General features: G+C 43.5%; 1 protein-coding gene across 1 annotated transcript; it reads right to left on the bottom strand.

The window, feature by feature from the left end:
• Positions 1 to 3,944: 3,944 nt before the first annotated feature.
• On the bottom strand, positions 3,945 to 17,245 carry LOC136439077 (cyclic nucleotide-gated channel alpha-3-like). Its single transcript, XM_066434239.1, has 13 exons — positions 15,556 to 17,245; positions 13,046 to 13,104; positions 10,026 to 10,087; positions 9,603 to 9,691; positions 9,170 to 9,272; positions 8,521 to 8,675; positions 8,087 to 8,173; positions 7,488 to 7,584; positions 7,039 to 7,160; positions 6,237 to 6,641; positions 5,978 to 6,053; positions 5,475 to 5,624; positions 3,945 to 5,135 (listed from the first exon to the last, which is right to left on the bottom strand). The coding sequence occupies exons 1-13, from the start codon at positions 16,566 to 16,568 to the stop codon at positions 4,917 to 4,919; spliced, it is 2,637 nt and encodes an 878-aa protein (XP_066290336.1). The 5' UTR covers positions 16,569 to 17,245; the 3' UTR covers positions 3,945 to 4,916.
• Between the last annotated feature and the right edge of the window lie 1,093 nt (positions 17,246 to 18,338).

Here is an 18,338-nt window from a genome sequence, read left to right as displayed (position 1 = left end):
ACGTTGGGTAACATAAATTCGCGGGGTACTTAAATTCGGGATTTTTCGAAAACAGGGTATTTAGGGATATGTGCTAGATGCAACATCAGTAATACCGCTAGAAATGCACACTTGACAGACTAACGTATTCAGAACACTGTCTGAAAAGCTTCGATAACCATGCATTAGAAGTTGGCTACGTCAAAAACTCTCCGCCCCTTATTGTCACAGTCTGAGGGCTTCGTGGGAGAATTATACAGCATAGTTGTTCGCTGGTTTATAAGACAAATGTCACATCCGCTTCCTGCTCAACACAATTGTTTACAATACAACTTATTAGAATCTCTTTTGCTAACCTACAACTGGACTCTAAGTGTGATTAATCATCAGAACGCATCTTTGTTGCTACAACCAATGGCTACAGCACTACGGCGAATTTTCCCGCCACCATATTCGTTACCCAGAATCCTGCTATTCGGCAGACGACAAACGTTTGCGAGGAACACTTTTTTGTCTAAATGTTGTGTGTGATAGTGGACTGATGGCGATATTTTCCTCAAAGTTTGCTCTTAGCACAAGCAGAAACACATGGACATAGTATAATTACCATTTCTACGGCATCCAGCTAACGCCCCGATAAATAATGTACAAATTTCCATGACGGTGGGGGTTGACTTTGAATGACGTTCTACCGACTCAACACACGGGTTGTTCCCGGAGGCCTGATGTGTGGGGTACGGCCGTTTTTTCGTGTATTTTTTTTACTTGGACACGTCTATATTCATAGCACTCTCCTCAAGCCAAGGATGGAACGAATAGCTGCTGTATAAAATGTAATTAGCGGTAAGATATTCAAGAGGAATCTTCTCTCCCGAATTAATGTTCACCCCTGTCCGACAGCACTGTCATTGTGCGTGCGGCGGACGGTAGTTTCAAGTTCAAATATTATGGTGTCAGCACGACTAGAGACAAAATCTACCATATATATGATTAGTGCAAAGATAGTATATGACACTGACAGAATAATAGAAAAAAAGGATGGTTTATTGTTCTGCTAGATTGATTTCTGTCAACCATTATCGGAAAAATCCCGAATTTATGTTACCCAACGTTACGTGTGTCTCGCTCTCCAAAATATGACGTACTGCGACACAACTTTAATCAGGTACAGGTACAGGTCCGGACCTGGACCTGACTCTCTGGACCTGGACCTGGACCTGGACCGGACCGAAATTTTCTGTACCGGTACCCACCCCTAGTGACGACATCAGCCACGAACAAGCCCAGTGGGAACAGCACAAGGCGTAGAATCTTCACCGTCTTAGAGTTCCAGACTGACTTCAGGCATCCAGGTTGATCCGTTGTTTCTTCCGTGGTCGTCTGGTCTCTACTTTGGCGGGTAGACGATTCAGGATCCCAAGCGGAAGAGACTGGCCGTTGGTAAGGGGGATGATCAGTAGTTGTTTCCATTGTCCTCTAGCCTCTATCGGTGGAAGAGATAGACAAACATGAGGCTGAAGATGATTTTTAGTTATTTAGGTCAAAATCTTATAACGCATCCTCATCCAATTTAAACAAAAGATCAATGTCTGAGCAATTTTGTTGGGACTTGTCATGGTAAGTTAGCAGACCGTTGTCCCGATTATGTGGAGGGAGGGGGAACTTTTCAGTACACGTTACTTCACTTATTCGATAACACAGAAATACACACTTTACCTGCTATAACTCAACTTTCTCCCACAAAATATCCAAGACAAGAAAAGCATCGGACCGGATTGTAGCAGTACACGGTACAGATTGACTTTGGACAGGAGGTTTAAGGCTGAAGTCCGCTTCTTTGTCAAACATTTCTACAAATCACACCTGATGTTTTTATGGTGGGGAGCAATAGTTTACACTGCTGTCATTGTATTGATGGTTGAATCAGTAGCTCTGTGGACTTTAGCCATGGTGTTATTTGTTCACTTATGATATGTAACTTTGCCTTATTTACTTTCAATGTTAGAACAAACCCTCAAGAATAATGTTTGACTGTTTGTAAACTCTTTTATCAGTAAGATCAAAAGAAAACGTGTTGACAGGCCAAGTTCGTGTAACACAAAATGGACAAGTTTGTTGGATGTAGCCATTGCAGTGCGACCATACACTTAGTGCACTATTAATAGCTACTGAATTCTACATGACAATTACTGATGATTAGATCATTTTCAGACGTTTGTGCTTACATCATCATCATCATGTCGGGCGGCTTGAACAATTGATTAAGAGTGACATGTAACTGCTACAGGATCAGATTTATTTGACAAACAGTAGGTGTAGATGGCAAACAAAATTAAAGACGCTGGTGAGAGGTCTTATTGTCAAAAGATAGTTCTCAATTAACGCAAGTATAATTTCATTCGGTAAACACATCACAGGCAAGAAGTTCGACATACAAATACTTTTTAAATGATTTTCTGCGTAAAGTGTAATTAGTTGGGATCATCGAACACATTTAACTTGCGTTCAAGGCGAAGAAAATAGAAAACCAGCAACCAAAAACAAACAAACTAGCATTCAAAGTGCGAATATATCTATAGCCGAATTCGTTGGAGAAGGTAACAATACACGTAACAATGCCAATGAAGAAGAACTAGGCAACGTCTTTGTCATGCATTTGTCGTTTCCTTAAAAAATCACTGACTTTCATTGTGTCATTATCGGCCAGTGTACTCCAAGGAGAAGGAAGGCCCACGCTTTAAAGACAGTTACAAACAGCCCTATGGCAGCACACGAACACTGAGTTCCACGAATTTCCATGTTGTGAGCGAGAGAACGAAAAGTAGTGCTTTTCCACTGCATGCACTGTTGATTTTCTGTTCATTAAACCAAAATGTTACCAGAACCTTGACTACGGCCAGCAGTGATATCACCATGGAGATGACCTTCAGAACGCTGACCTGTTTACTACTAGAGATCATGATATAAAGTTGTAAACACAGCTGAGGGATGCACTCCAACATGGCTTCACACAAAAGTGAGTAGTTGAAACAAACGCTTAAGCATGATTCCATCTCCGTTTCAATCAGTATCAGGCGAAGGTTGAAATACATGACTGCCACACCAAGCAGTAGGAAGTGTAGCCCCCAACCAAGCAATAAACATGGTGTGGGGATGTCATCACAGTTGTCAGTCCTGCACAAGTGAAAACATGCATTACAATTGACGGGACAATCACGAACCAAATAGAATCACCGCCACTGTAGTACTGAACGGCCAACATTAGATCAGTGACCACATCAGCCACGTACAGGACCAGCGGCAATGCCACAAGACGTAGGATCTTCACCGTCTTCGAGTTCCAATCTGACTTTAAGCAGCCAGGTGGATCAGCTTCTTCCATTGCTTCAATCTTCGATCAACCGGTGTGGTAGGTAGACAAGGATGCTGTGGGGAATAGTTCAGATATCAAGGTTCGAACTACACAGCACGTTGTAGAAATGTGCCACCTACTAATCATTCTCATTTTTGTACAGGACCAATAGCTGACGGAAGTAAAGGCACATATCCTGACAATGCCTTTTCAACCTACGTGTAATTTGGCATTATTCCTATTCGATTATAATATCTTAAAAAAGAGATGCTATGACTGTTATAATTCAGCTCTTTCTGACCAACTAGAAAGATAACCGAATAGAAGTAGCATAAGGTACAACTTAGCTAACTTTGGACTGGTTTACTTCTGAAGTCCACCCGCATGTGAAATACTTCTACCGACACACCTGTTTATTTTATAAGAGGAGAAAATACATACCGCGATATTTTTAGGTGAATCGATAACTTTGCCCTGGTGCTATTATGATAACCTTGTCTCATTCACGTCAAATGTTTGAACCCGCAACAGTATTTCTTTAGTTTCTGATCGATCTTATCATAAAAACAAGATCCATTGAGAATCTTTGTAAATGAAAATCAGACAACTGCGGTGTATTTCGATAAACATTTTATTTCCTCTTTGCAGATCTTTAACAGTGTATCTAGCTATTTACACTATATCACAATATACAAGCTTGCACTTAGAAGAAATATATTTAGGGAGTCAACCCGATTGATCAGTCACCTCTAGCCCTACTGTGAACAAGATAGTGGTCATTTGGGCTCATTCCAACAAGCTGCTCTTATGTAAGTTAGACCGAACTTTGGGTACTATACTGGGCATGTGACATACCCACGAATGTACAAATGATGTGCGTGCGTAAACATATCTGTAAATTTTTATCTGCCATATCCAAGTATCGTAAAAAAGATATATAAGGACAGGTTTGCTTCAATGTCATTTCCGTGGAATTAAAATTGGTCTTGCGTAACAATCTCGGCAAAATATACCATTTTCCAGAAAATTAATACTTTGACATCAGTCAATGAATTGTAGATCACAAATGAAAATAAAAATAGTGTAGCCGCTTGGTCTGATTGCTGCTTAGGAGCCAATGGGCCGGGAAAGAGCATAACTCTTCTTTGAAACAGAAAGCGTTTTAAAAACGCACGTTGTAATATCGCTTTGACCAGTAATAGTCATGAATAGGCCCTTTGCATGTGAATTCACAACAGTAATGAAAATAATCCGTGATGGCGAACAAAAATTCATATACATGTACACACATAGAGAGCATATTCATGGCGCATGTAGACGCAAAAAGCAGACATTATGAGGTAGCAGAAAACCAAGAGAAACGAAACTCATCACACGGTGTTCGGTTGAGTAGGGAGTTCAATCTCTTTGTTTTGGTAAACATTCGAACTCTTTTGTAAACCAACATAGATAAAGTGTCATACTAACATTTCTTTTACTGTGACTTCGCAGGCGTCTTTCAGTAACATACCAATATGGCGGATGCTGAATTGCGTCACAAACACGTGACTGTAATCATCCAATCACAACAGTGGCACTGAAGATATCACACTTTTGATGTGTTAGACGTCCGTGACTTTCCCGTGTTTCTAGTGGCGACTTTTGCAGAAGGTGCTCTGCTACGCGCTGAGTCCGGGTGCACTAAAGTGTTGATCTTTGTGGGTGTGTTGTGGTTTGTCGGTGTTCCAGGGTGGGAGGGGGTCGGGGACACACTTTCCAGTCTGAGAGCTGTCTTATCCCCTTTGGGTGCCTCTTTTAGCTGTTCCTGTAGAATCAATCAAAGGCAAAATAACTAAATCATTAACAACAAAATGATTCACGATAGTGGACATTCCTTCTCTTGATTTTGAGCATACCTTTTCTTCTATAATTATTCACCAGTCATTACATGTTTATTTATCTGACTTTTCTATAACCATACATTGTCATTGGAATAGGTACACATACAACGTAGTTACAGGTGTATATCTGGACTATTTCATGATATTGATAACGCGCTTTGTGGGACATTTTGGACTAACATGAGGAGATTTGTTTTCAGCACCAAGGACAGGTCCCAAAACACTAAACTTTTCCTTAGAACAGCATGACATGATGTCTGTACCTGTAGTCCTCTTATTCTTTCCTCTAGTCTGGCGATTTCTACATCTTGTTGACCTTTCGTTTCTCTAAGTTGCTCGATTGTTCTCGTTTTCTCTGTCGTTTCATCCTTCAGTTCCGAGACTCTCTGCTTCCATTCTGCAATGGTCTCCTCCTGTAACAACGGGAATTGTTTTACTTCAATGTAATTTAAATTTGTTAATTCAATTGTTATTCATCTATCTTGGATTCAGGCGGGTAGTCCCATGGTCTGAATAGGGCTTTTTTCCTAGGGAAGTCATAGCACATACAAACACAATAAAACTTAGGACAAGCAAATTCATAAAGTGAATAAATAATTGTAATGGTAATCCGCAAAGATATAAACGATAAATCATGATAGCATAGTACTATGTAAAACATGGCAAGTAGGAATTAACATGTAACCATCACAATGTCTAGGGGGTATGTGTGGGGTTTTTGTTTATTTTCAGGACAGCTAAAGGGAATTAAATGTTAAACACTCACTGTCATCTGTTGGAAATATTTATCCATCGATGTCATCATGGGTGCCCATTGTTCTCCGCCACCGATGGAAGATTTTCTGCATGTTATAAAGGAAAAAACATCTTAACTCCCTTTCTATCAGCATTATTTTATTACCATGCTATATAATCACTGTCTCTGTCTTTAGGAATCTAATAGAACTGCATGTATACACAGAAACCACCCTAGGCTAAGACCACCCTATTTTCATGTAAGTTTTTAATTTGTGATAGAATCATACCTGCTCATATAATCTTCCGTCGGTTCTCTCAATGTAAGACTAGGCGTGGTTCTAGAAAAAGAAGGTTTCTTCTGTAGAGTTGCCCGTCTTTGCAACGAAGCGTCCGAGGGGCGAGAGGGGCCCATCCTACTCCTCACCAACCCCCCGTTACGCAACATGTCATCCCGCAGTGTCTTCAACATCCGGTCGTCCACAATTTCGCCCAAATCTTGGGACTTCGTACTGCCTTTTCTTGGATAGTCGCTAGGAGGCGTTAGTGGCGTGGGCGACCCATTTCTTGCCTCGGCTTGACGCTGTTGGTCGTGAGCGCTGGACGGGCGTCGGGACCGGGACCGAGGGATGTGTCTCGGGGTGTCCGTCGTACTGACTTCGCTCCGGAGATCCTGCGAAGACTTTGCCTTGCAACTTTAAAAAACAAATCAAACTTTTATTCAGTTTGGAAATCAACATTGTTCAATTTTAACAATGGAAAGGGTACTAAATATCTTTATCTTGAAGAAAATTGAATAAGCCAGATAATCAAGTTTAACATGCATTTTGACCAACATTTCCATAATGTTAGTCACTTTATCAAAGTACTCAAATTATCAGTACTTACCTTACTATTCTGTTCTATTCTTTAGCATTTCATTATTCTACAGTTCCCTATTGTATTATTTCATCATAAAGTATTCTATCATTCTATCATTGAACGCATCTCTGCACTTCGCTTCCTCACTTGCCCACACGTTTGCAATATTTCATCATTCCGCAAGATGGCAGTGTTGCTTGCACTAGCAAGCTGACAAACAACTCGCGTTACCTTGATGACATCAGTGATTGCTTCCTACTCGCCACCTTCTTGACCAGTTCGTCGTCCTCGCGTTTCTCCCGGTCCGCCACAGCAACCCTGAGCCGCCGGCGGCCGTACTCCGTCAGGATGCGCTGTAGAAAGGACAAGAAAAAAGCTGCTTGTTTGGAGGCATCTGAGATAGTAGGACAGTAGCGTCATTTGAAAATGCAATGCAGTAAATCTACATCCTAACGTTACATTGTTTTCTGTCAGACAGTGTATATGGCGCGGTCCCATTCGTCGTAGGCCGTCGTACGATTTTAATGTGGTAGAAATTTCAAGCAGGCTGTGGCAGAATCAACCGCCGACATGGAAATTTGACCTAGGATTTTCAGTAACAAGGCAGCTGTATATAACGTTACATACTCTCAGTTTGCTATCGTACAATAGCTGTACGATGAATGTGACCGGGGACTTACCTTAGCCTCGGGAAAGTCCTCCATGGCGGCTAGGACGTCTTCCTTGTACAACGCGAACAGCTCGGAGTAACCCACGGACCTGACGTCCGCTGTGCGCCTGTAAGAGGAAAACATCAGGGTTATCTATTTACCTTTCCCGTGAAATCGTAAGAAGGAAACGGAGTAATATGGTACTTGGAGAATTGGGTGTCTAGTTTGGCTCTGGTACAATGCTGATATATAAGAACTCGTTAACGTTGCGTTCAATTTTGAAAACAAACTCACTTCGAGAGAAGCATTTTTGTATGATGTACAAAAACTTCCGCTGTGTAAAGGCGTTTAGTACGTGAGAAATCGATGCCGAATGTTTCAAATATGATATGATGTGATTTCATGGTTTTCAGCACCAAGGACAGGACTGTTTGCCTGTGTGTGGATAGCCTTCAGCATCAGGGACAGGTCTCTTAGCATGGGCACGAACGTATAGCGAAGCAAACACATATCTATCCCTGGGCCTATCTGTAGAAATTGCACACTCCTGCCTTTTGAATATCACAAAACTACGTCAAGCGCCAACTTTTGCCTTGTAATTGGCTAAAGAATGGTAGTGGGCTACATACTTGTTGACGCCTCCGTCTAAGTTGAGGATGCCGATCTCTCCAAAGAAATCTCCGGCCTTCAACTGGGTGATGACTCGCCCTGTTTCACTGCAAGGAAGGAGTAGAAAAGATTATTAGTTTGATGTGCCAACTTAGTAAGTTCAAACAAAGCTAGAACCTGAAACCTAAAGTCAGAATGACCGACCCAGAGCCAGAAATGACCCGGATGACTGAGTGAGAGTCAGAGTCAGAAGTGTCCCGAATGTGACTGACCTACAGACAGAAATGTCCCGGATGCCTGACCTAGAATAAAAGATATGTCCCGGATGACTGACCCAGAGTTGAAAACGTCCCGGATGACTGACCTACAGTCAGAAACGTCCCGGATGACTGACCAAGAACCATAAATGTCCCGGATGACTGACCCAGAGCCATAAACGTCCCGGATAACTGACCTGATGATGTCCAGGATGCCGTGGTTGATGATGAACATCTCCCTCGCCACCTCCCCGCGCCGGCAGATCAGGTCGCCAGGGGTAAAGATGAAGGCCTTCATCTTCAGGACCAGGTCATACAGAAACTCCGGCTGCACCTGCTGGAATATCGTCACCTGGGAGGCAGGTGTGAAACAGGAAAAACGTATTTATATAGCGCGTCTATCTGTTTCGAAATCTAAAGCTACATCTTATGGATAGCGTTGGCCTTAGACTCCAAATGAATTATTTTTTTATATCAGGCTGTTGTGAACAATAAAAACTCAATGTAGCGATCCAGTTCAATGACCGATCAGTGGTTCACAGCTGCCAAGTGTTCTTATCCTTTCAAGAGATAGCAATGGGGACGAATGTAATGACGCGTACAAAAGCAAAATAGACAAAAAAAAGGATTTTATAAAAAATGAATTGCCTATAAATCTTTTTTATAAATTAGATTAAACGATTATTCATTTTTCTGTAGATTTTATTGAGTCAATGCAATGATGACAAATTTAAGACTTTGTCGACTCGGAGGTAGATGATACCCTGTATTTGCATCTCTGTCATTCGTGGAACTCCCTGTGAAATTTACTGCCACATATTGTACTGATCAGATGGACGTTCCCACCTTCTTGAGAGTCTGTAGGTTGACCTGCAGCGCCAACTCGATCTTGATCCTGTCCGGCAGCAGTCCGAGAGAGTTGATGTCTCCCCCTCCGCGCATCAATCCTCTGGAAAAGAAACATAACGTTAGATCAAGGCTTACTGAAAGTGTTACTATCCTGTTAAGTCTCTTAGCCAGGGGCTAGCGCTAGTTAGCTAGCTGCTAAAAAGTTAAGTACAGCATCTCTTGCTGAATGAACCGGATAGACAAGATCTAAAATACAGTTTGATTCTCCAGCCGAATCGACTGATCCGTCACACCACGGGCACAAATTGGCAATATGCGCTGTAGAAACGCTGTTTATTCCGGGTGTGACAATAACATAAGACGCAAAGGAGGATATATTTCAAGGAATATTGCTTATCTGCCAAGAGACGCACTGTTCTGACTCCCTTACCTGCTCCAGGAGTAGCCGTACCACCTCTGAACTCGTCTCTGCATCTCTTCGGGAATATTGTTACTCTTCATGTAGGTTTTGGCGCTGTCCTAGAATATAGATAACAGATACCAGTGATCGTATATGCCATGTACAAAAAACAAATATAAAGACAAACAAAAAACAAACCATACAAAGGCATACGCTTGTAGACGGATTCGGGAGGGTGTAAAAAATGTTGAATTGAAAATGAAACTTATTTTAGGGGTTTCCAAGCAAAAAATACGCATATTACTAGTTACAGCCTAGCCCGTGAACAATCTTTGACCAAGGCCAGCGGGAACAAACTTGAACACACACTAAGACGAACAAACTGACCGAAAGCAATACCTCCGTTTTCAGTGATAAGACAAAAGTTTCCCTTATCTTTTACTGCTTACTTACCAACATTCTCTCGAACTGTAGTCTGTCTGCATTCCTGTTGGCGATGACGTTGCCCACCTGACCTGTGAACAAAGGATGTCAAGCCGACCAGTTTAACGTTTGACTCAAACACTTCTGTGTACATTCTTCGTCTGAAAAGAGACCCATTTGCTAACAGAATGACATACCCGACTTTGTGCTGTTCGGAAAGGCACTTAACACGAATTTCATCACTTCACTCGGGTGAACATGAGTACTTAACTTCGGTTAGGGACGTCCCTCGGATAGGACGTTATCTAGAGGTCCCGTATTTGAGGAGAGCCACACCTCAAGCACATTAAAGATCCCACTATTATCATCGATAACAGTAGGGGATCATTCCGATGTGAGTGGATCAAATAAGTTTGCCCACTTGTACTCTTCATTACAAACCTGGTGCGTTAGTACTGTTACGTCATGAGGCAGTTTACCGGGTATGCAATCCAATCGAACACAAAGAAGAATATGTTTCACGGTAGTTTAGGAACGCTAAGTCAAAAACGGAGAGAGAAGTAAGCACGTAACGCGATGAGTACAAATGTAGGCCAATAGATTGCCAGTGATGACAGACAAGTCGTGGCGCCGAAAGAGCTTCTTCTCTTTGAACTGGTGCACAAAGAATCGTCCCGGGCTGTTTAAACAAAGGTTCAGGTATGTCTGTGCCATCGTGTATGTACAGCGAGAGGGACGCTGTTAGACGTACAATGGTAACTCTCTGTTTGTATCGCACACCCGGTAAACCGCCTCATGGCGTAACACGCCGGGTTTGTACTTAAGAGTACAAGCTGCATATCCGGACAGATTTATTTGATCCACTAAAACGGGGATGATAAGTGTAGTGAGTTCTCTTCAAACACGGGACCTCCATTTGATATCCTATATATCCGAGGAAAAAACGTCTTATTTTTGAGAAGCCACTGACTGACTTGTAAGAAAAAACAGCTAAATCCGTGTTTTGATAATTGAGTCCACAGCTTTCTTGTCTATCTTGAACATTTATCTTCACATCCTTTACTAAACAAACCAAAATCCGGCCACAATGGTATTGTTTGAAAAACAGTTTACACGGAACTACGAGAAAAAGAATGCTCAGAATTTTCTCGACTCATGTTGCTGCACGGTACAGTCGTAAAATTTGATCCATTTATCATTACGACCAATCGATGTGATGAGCTTATCAGTCAGCTGAGTTTTATTGACACCTATCCATGGGTACTTGTACGTGATCCACATGTATACTCTGACCCAGCCTACATCCCCTGTCACACACAGCCGACCTTGGTTGGGAATATGTCGTGACCAATGTCATCTGTGGTTGGGAATTGGTCGGCGATGTTGCCTACTAGTCTTTAAAAGTTTTCTGCTCCAGCCTACTCTAAACTTTGAGAAAGAAGGTCGGGAAAGTCATATTCTGCTTGAATGCGTTCAGAGGAGCGAACTGGAGATAGGATGGATCCCAGGCTACTCCCAACACAGAGCCGACCTTGGTTGTGGAGTGGTCGGGAGCAAAGTCTTGGGAAGGTCCTAAATGTGTGACAGGGCTTAACCCAGGGGCATATCACCTGCGTCAGCTGAAGCGTCACGTAGATACACACGGCACAGTTGAGTCTACCCCCCGCCTACATCACTGCAAACATTCTTCAACATTCTTCATCACTCTAATAGTACACCGAAGCTGTGTCCCTCAAATCCGTGTGTCTCCTTCATGATAATAGCTGCGCAACAACCTGTCTGTCCTTTGTTGTTGTTGTTCACCTTGTAGTGCCTAGTGGCACATAGGTCAGGAAATTTTCTTGCTTTTCGGTATATTTTTTACAGCCTTACTAGCCCTTCCCCTTTAACGTGCTCTTATCGTGACGGGACCCACATTTTTCTTAAATCATGCCTCTGTATAGGAAGGTTTATCCGTATGATAATTAAATCGCTCTTTTTTTCTAGTTGAAAATTTGCCGTGTCATTCCCCTAAAGTCCTTCGCTCAGTACCCCACATAGAGAACCTTAAGCGATCAGAAAATAGTTCCAGATCCCCGGGAGGCTCTCGAACCCGTCTGAAGTGTTATTCAGGCCCTGGAGTGCACCTCGCCAGGTCTGCCGTATTGTTCACTCGAGTGTTTCCCCATCCTTTAGCTTAACACGTACCCCACGTAAACCTAGAGGGGCTGGCAATGACTTGTGTTAAGCCCCTGTCACACATTCAAGGCCTTCCCACGACTTTTCTTCCGAGCACTCCTAAACAGAGGTCGGCGCTGGGTTGGGAGTAGCCTGCAACCCATTCTATGCTAACTACAGATCGCATTCAAGACGAATATGACTCTACTCCTATTTAACACGTAACCCACGTAAACCTAGAGCGGCTGGCAATGACTTTTGTTGTTAAGTCCATGTCACACATTCAAGACCTTCGCACGACTTTTCTTACGATCACTCCCAAACAGAGGTCGGCGCACTGGCCATGGGTTGGGAGTAACCCATTCTATGCTAACTACAGATCACATTCAAGACGAATATGACTCTCCTGATTTTGATTTTATTTACAAATTTGCAGTCGGCTGGCGCAAACACTTTTCAAAGGCTAGTAGGCAACCTTGCCGACTAACTCCCAACCACGACCTTGGTCACGACTATGGCATGGAGAAGGTCGGGAGGCCGTGGTTGGCTATGTGCGGTAGGGGCTTTAGACAGACAGCAAAAATCAGAGGATATACACCTACGTACAGAAACCTTTTTGTATTAACGCAATCTACCGCAGAAAAGAACATTGAAAGAAACCACAAAATGCATTTCAGAAATAAAGCTAACGTTAATATAGAGATCATAATCAGTTTCACCTGTTTACGTTTAAAGTAGTGGGCCAGGTACTACTTATTCACTTTCTACCAAGGGGGATTTGATCTTGATCATATATTCATTTCTAATCATAATATGTTCTATCAATTTCATTGAATATTAAAGAATCTAACCTACGTTTTGTGATTGTCTTTTAAATTGTAAAATGTACTTACCGACAACAATGGCGAAGACAAAGATGCCCATCAGGTAACCTAGCAACGTGAACAGGAACCTGATTGGAGGAGAGTATGATCAGAATTATCGTCTGCGGAAATGTCAATCAAAACAAGCCGTTCGTACTCAATAGCAATGTATATCTAAAGCGAGCTGGGTTCACACAAGTAGCAAATGGTTTTTTGTTGTTTTTGTTAGGAAGTTTGTGAGGAATGTTGACACAGCAAAGTCGTCATTGGCGCAGCTGAATGAACTGTTGTTACAAACGTGAAACAATTTGAACAACATTCCGACATAGACGGACCAAACTAAGCAAAACAGGACGGCTTATCGCAGGTCTGGAATTTGTTTGGACAATGATTGGCGATTATTTTAATCATCGGTTTTGAAATCCTCGTGTTGGTGTAACGGTTAGTGTCAAAAAAAAAGTTCCTTCCAGCACCGATGGTGCATAGGGCGGCGCCCATCTCCGTTTCAGTAGCCCTTGGGCCACACTTTGTGCAATCACTACAGCAGGGGGCTAGTCCACTGGTAGTGGTGTGTGTTTAACTTCCATACTATTTCCCAAATGCTTAGTGCTAAGCAGAGAAATCAGTATATTTTTACAGTCTTTGGTATGACCTGGCCGGGGTTCGAACTCACGACCTACCGTATGCAAGGCGAACACTCTACCCACTCGGCCATTGCACCGGTTAACGGTTAGTGTGTTTGGCCCAAAACCCAGTGGTCCTGGATTCCAATCCCTTGACATGCCATGACTTTCCTCACTTCACCAGTGTGTAAAACAAATTGGTACCTGATTTCGGTTGGGGAGGTAGAAGGCGGTGGAAGGAGAAAAATGGGCTTTGGTTTTTAATACCATTCCCGAGACACAATGGATAAAAAAACTCAATATCATTTTGACTGCTGCTTAGATATGAGTTTCTTTGTAGTGATTAGCTCAATGAATTCCCGTGTCACGTTCTTCTAAAACTTTGCTGGGCATAACAGTAGCTCCATGCAACTGTTTTCACTTAACTCAAACCAAAGTTATTCTCTCCCAAACACAATTGACCTCGTTTTGCAGCTCTCGTGTCCTTTATACGATTCAGTTATTTTCACTGTTGAATTTGACAGTCCAATCGAAACAAGACACACAATTACCGTACAAGCTACATGTAGTTTGAAAAATAATGTAAACACAAAATACATAATACCGTGTTGATCAATATTGCATTGCGCCTTCCAAAAGTGAACGTCTTGAACGTGTCCAATTTATTGCTATAAGTGCCAAGAACCATGCAAACTTTGATTTTTGCAAGCATATTGGTATAATGTACTTGCAACGATCGCTATGCTATATATATTTATTCTACTTATGATCAATTGCGACGAATCATAGTTATGAACAGTTTTAAATGCTTACATAAGAGCCCGGTAATATTTGTCTTGCGATCGTCGCACGATTGCAAACTTGAGACCGTTCTTAGTACAGTGGCGTGAGTGTGCTGCCTTGCTACGGAAAAACGCTGTCTTTAGGTCCTTGGCCTTGCGGCGGTTGGTTCTGTCACAGCCTGCTTGAAAATTCTACGACGGCTTACGACGAATCTGACCCCACCGCGCATAACCACAGTTTCTGTGGTAAAGTATATGTGTCAAGTAGGCTTTTTTGCCCGCCTTCCCCCAAAATACTATTTGTAGAGACTCTTACTCCGTCCGTTTGACATTGATGAATGAGTTGCTGCTACTAGAGAGTAACAACAAACACGGACTGAAACATCGGGGAAGGAAACGAAAACATCTTATTAACAGTGAGCTGACCCAATTCCTACTGGGCACGGAAACACAGGTAGCAGGTGTCTAAACCGCTTTTGAATATTTCCAATCGAGGTAGAAAAACAAGCAAAGGTAGTCCAATTCTAAGCATTTTTGATGCGGTAGGGGCAGTGTCTAGTGCATGGTATTGGGAGGCGTATTTTACCTCCCTAACCGAAGTCAGGTACCCGTTTCTTTTTCCCCTGTCATCCTATTTTTTTGCAACATATAGTACACGTGATAATGCAACCATTTTAACACTAGGGCCTAGAGAAAAACTGCTGTGCTTTCGGTTACCCGACCGATCCTAAGAAAAACTTGCCAACTTGGCCCTTGCCTTTTTTATAAGATTTCTATAGGGATTCAAACGTTGTAGAATCATTTTCTAACAACATGTTCCCTTCGTATCTGTCGCCGAATGGGAAAATAGTGCTTGTACAATGGATATCTTTATAATTGAAATATGATGTTGAAAATACCAGTGCCCTGGTGCATTTCAGCTTCATCTATTTGTTGGATCGCCGCCCAAGCAGGCTGTGACACACCCAACCACAGACAATGATATAAGACAGTATTTTCCGCAACAAGACAGCTAAATTTTGAAGGACACATGCATGCCTATGCCAAGAATGCCCTGAGTTTGCGATTGTACGAAAATTGTACGACGTATACGACCGGTACCTGAATGAATGAAGGTAGAAAGATCGTGACTTACTCGTAGTTGGTGACCGGTGTGGGTAGATCCCCGATGGTGGTTAGCGTGAGACAGGACCAGTACAGAGACCAAAGGTACTTAGTACTTAAGGACGCGTACTGTCCAGTGGCGGCGGGGTAAACCCACGTGTTCGAACCAAAACCCTCCGATTTAGAGATTAGGAAATAGAATCCCGCAAACCAGTGGATCAGGAGGAAGAGAACGTGCACTAGGTTGAAGACGCGCCACAAAGTCGGGTGGTGTGTTCTGGACTCCACGGTGAAATAAAATTCAAACACTCTGTGTGCCTTTAAGAACCGTGTAGACCGTAGGAGAGGGTGTACTCCGACGGCGAAGTATAAGAAATCCAGCGGCAGTAAACAGAGCACGTCTAAGACAAACTTCTTGGAAAAGACGTAGTTTCGCGCCAGCTTCGTAGGGCTGTATACCAGCAGACCCTGTTCTAGGTAGCTCGTCCGGAAGTGGACCACGATGTCGAGCAGTAACAAGAGGTCGAAGACGTAATCTAGCGCGTAGAACACGGCGGCGTACTCGACCTGTAGTTCCACCCAGGCTGTTCTCGCGATGATGAGCCACATGTTGTACACGACTCCACACGTCACCAGGCCGATCCACCACATGTGGACGTCTCCGTCCGGGTCTAAGACGAAGTCTTCTTTCGTCCAAGGCTTCTTTTCCCCGCCGTGGTGGTATCCCCCCTCCCCGCTGCTTGTCTCGTTCTCCTCTTGTCTGTACCTGTTGTACAGTTCTAAGAACGTGTCCTGTCGCGGCTCCGGTTTTCTCAAGTCCGGGTTCACGCTGTTCGACATCCGTACGGCGGATTTTACTCGGTTCCACCAAGGCGAGCTCCGTCGGCGGTGGTGGCGGTGCGCGAAGCCCTCGGCTCCCGAGGAATCCGAACTCTTGGTCGGTGAAGCCGTTAAGCTGGAGTTGCCGAGCTCTGCATCTACTACTCCTACGGACGATCTGCCGTTAGGGACCGAAACTCCGCTCGCCTCCTCTCTTTGCTCCATGTTACGGCTTTAGGTTGGGTGCGATTATTCTGTTGTGGGCCACACTAGGCACTTCTCCTGAGGTAGACGGATGTCCCCACCTAGGAAGGTCTTCAAACCTCATTCGCAAACGCCACAAGCTGCCCCGCTGTTCAAGAGAGACACATACAGGCACGGTTAAGTCGGATTTGTAGCTCAGGCGCGCAGCACACCCGTTGAAACGGCCCCGCTGGCTAAGTCTCCCGTTGAACACTACTGGTCGTCGCGCGGATTTCGCCGGGATTATGTACACTATGTACACTGCCACCGGATCCCGACCACTCTGCTGTGAGAGCCGCGATCATGTATCGACCGCGCATAGCTGCCAGCAGTCGTCGGTAATCGAGCCGTCAGCGAAACCGGAGCCAGAATTATTTGTCTCCCCAGAAAGTTGTCCAAGTTCGTGGGAAAGTCGCGGAGAGATGTTCTTCGGGCCCTCGGGCGATGATTGTGTCCTCCCCAAAACAGATGTCGTCACACCGTGTCCCCCATTGACCCCTGCGTTGCCATGCCGACCCGCTGACCCATGACTATCCATTGACGATCTCAAAAACGGGATTTTGTTCTCACAACAAAAAACCGTGCCAGAAGTTTGTGCTGAGTGGTTTCCCGTTGGCTAGCGACGTGGTGATGTTATTTTCGCGCCTCTTTTCTTCTTTCATGCTATGCGCCAGACTTCAAAGCGTTTTTTTCGTCGTAGCAGCGCGTTTCCACAGTTAAAGCCCCTTTTCTTAGTACTAGACGGCGATCGCACAGAGACCACAATTGCATTTGTGTGACCCTTGATTTTATACTTGGAAAATGATGCAAAAAAGTATGATTTAAAAGACAGCAAAATACATGAAACGTAAAGAAATGTTCTTTATCAATAAAATTCGTTGATCGATCTGTCAAATCTTTGGCGGGGTCGTATGGCGTAACGGCAGGGTGTTCGGCCCAGAACCTAGTGGTCCCGGGTTCGAATCCCCTGACGCCACCGATGTTGTGCTCTTGGGAAAGGTACTAAACACGACTTTCCTCACTGCATCCAGGTGTAAATGGGCACATTGTTCTCTGTACGTGGCGCTGTTGGAATAAGTTATGAAAATCTTGAGTGCAGTGCCAGGTCGTCCTTGTCTGTCCAAAAGCGAAATAAAATAAAATAAATTGGTCGCCCCTAGTGGAAAAGAGTGTAACATTTAGAATTTGCAACTATTGCCATTCCACAGCGATGACAATGACAATTGATGCGAGAGATTGATTACATTTTTTGCCAGCTGTACATTACAGGTAAATGGACTAATTTTCGGTTTCAAATGGCAAATTGCATAGCAACCCCCACTATCAAGAAAAACACCAAACATTTTGTAAGGTTACATCTGCCCCCTCTTATAGTAGCCTTCATAGCAGGCTCTATTAGTAGGGCGTTTTAGGGGGGAGGGGTAAAGGCACATTAGTTCTAATTGTAATCTTTTTCTTCCTGATAGGCCGCCTCCGTAGAGGAAACTGAATGCAGATAGAACTGACATGAGATATCAGAAAACACAGCACACACTTAACGTAGGCCTAGGCCTCCACAAGGCCTGACGTGTAGAGCCCGCTAAGTAAAGGGGGCTCTTTCTATCTTTCTGTAGGATGTATAACGTTACCTCTCAGAGTCTGTAGAGTGTATGTAGTCCTTATATATGTTAACATTTTGTTCTAGTATCACCGAGTAGTTACGTGTGGCATTAAGATATTACTAGCGGCGTGCAGTTCAGTTACGTTCTGAGG

Source organism: Branchiostoma lanceolatum, chromosome 1, assembly GCF_035083965.1.
Source record: "Branchiostoma lanceolatum isolate klBraLanc5 chromosome 1, klBraLanc5.hap2, whole genome shotgun sequence".
NCBI lineage: Eukaryota > Metazoa > Chordata > Leptocardii > Amphioxiformes > Branchiostomatidae > Branchiostoma > Branchiostoma lanceolatum.
The sequence above is the reverse complement of the archived record's forward strand: the minus strand, read 5'-3'. Positions and strand labels throughout refer to the sequence as shown.

Bases quoted from the DNA above. Each gene is read 5' to 3' on its own strand.
- LOC136439077 (XM_066434239.1), bottom strand. From the start codon at position 16,568: ATGGAGCAAAGAGAGGAGGCGAGCGGAGTTTCGGTCCCTAACGGCAGA. The intron at 6,054-6,236 runs GTATGATTCTAT...TATAACATGCAG, and splicing joins ACGGAAGATTATATGAGCAG to AAAATCTTCCATCGGTGGCG. The intron at 5,625-5,977 runs GTGAGTGTTTAA...CCGTTGTTACAG, and splicing joins AATATTTCCAACAGATGACA to GAGGAGACCATTGCAGAATG.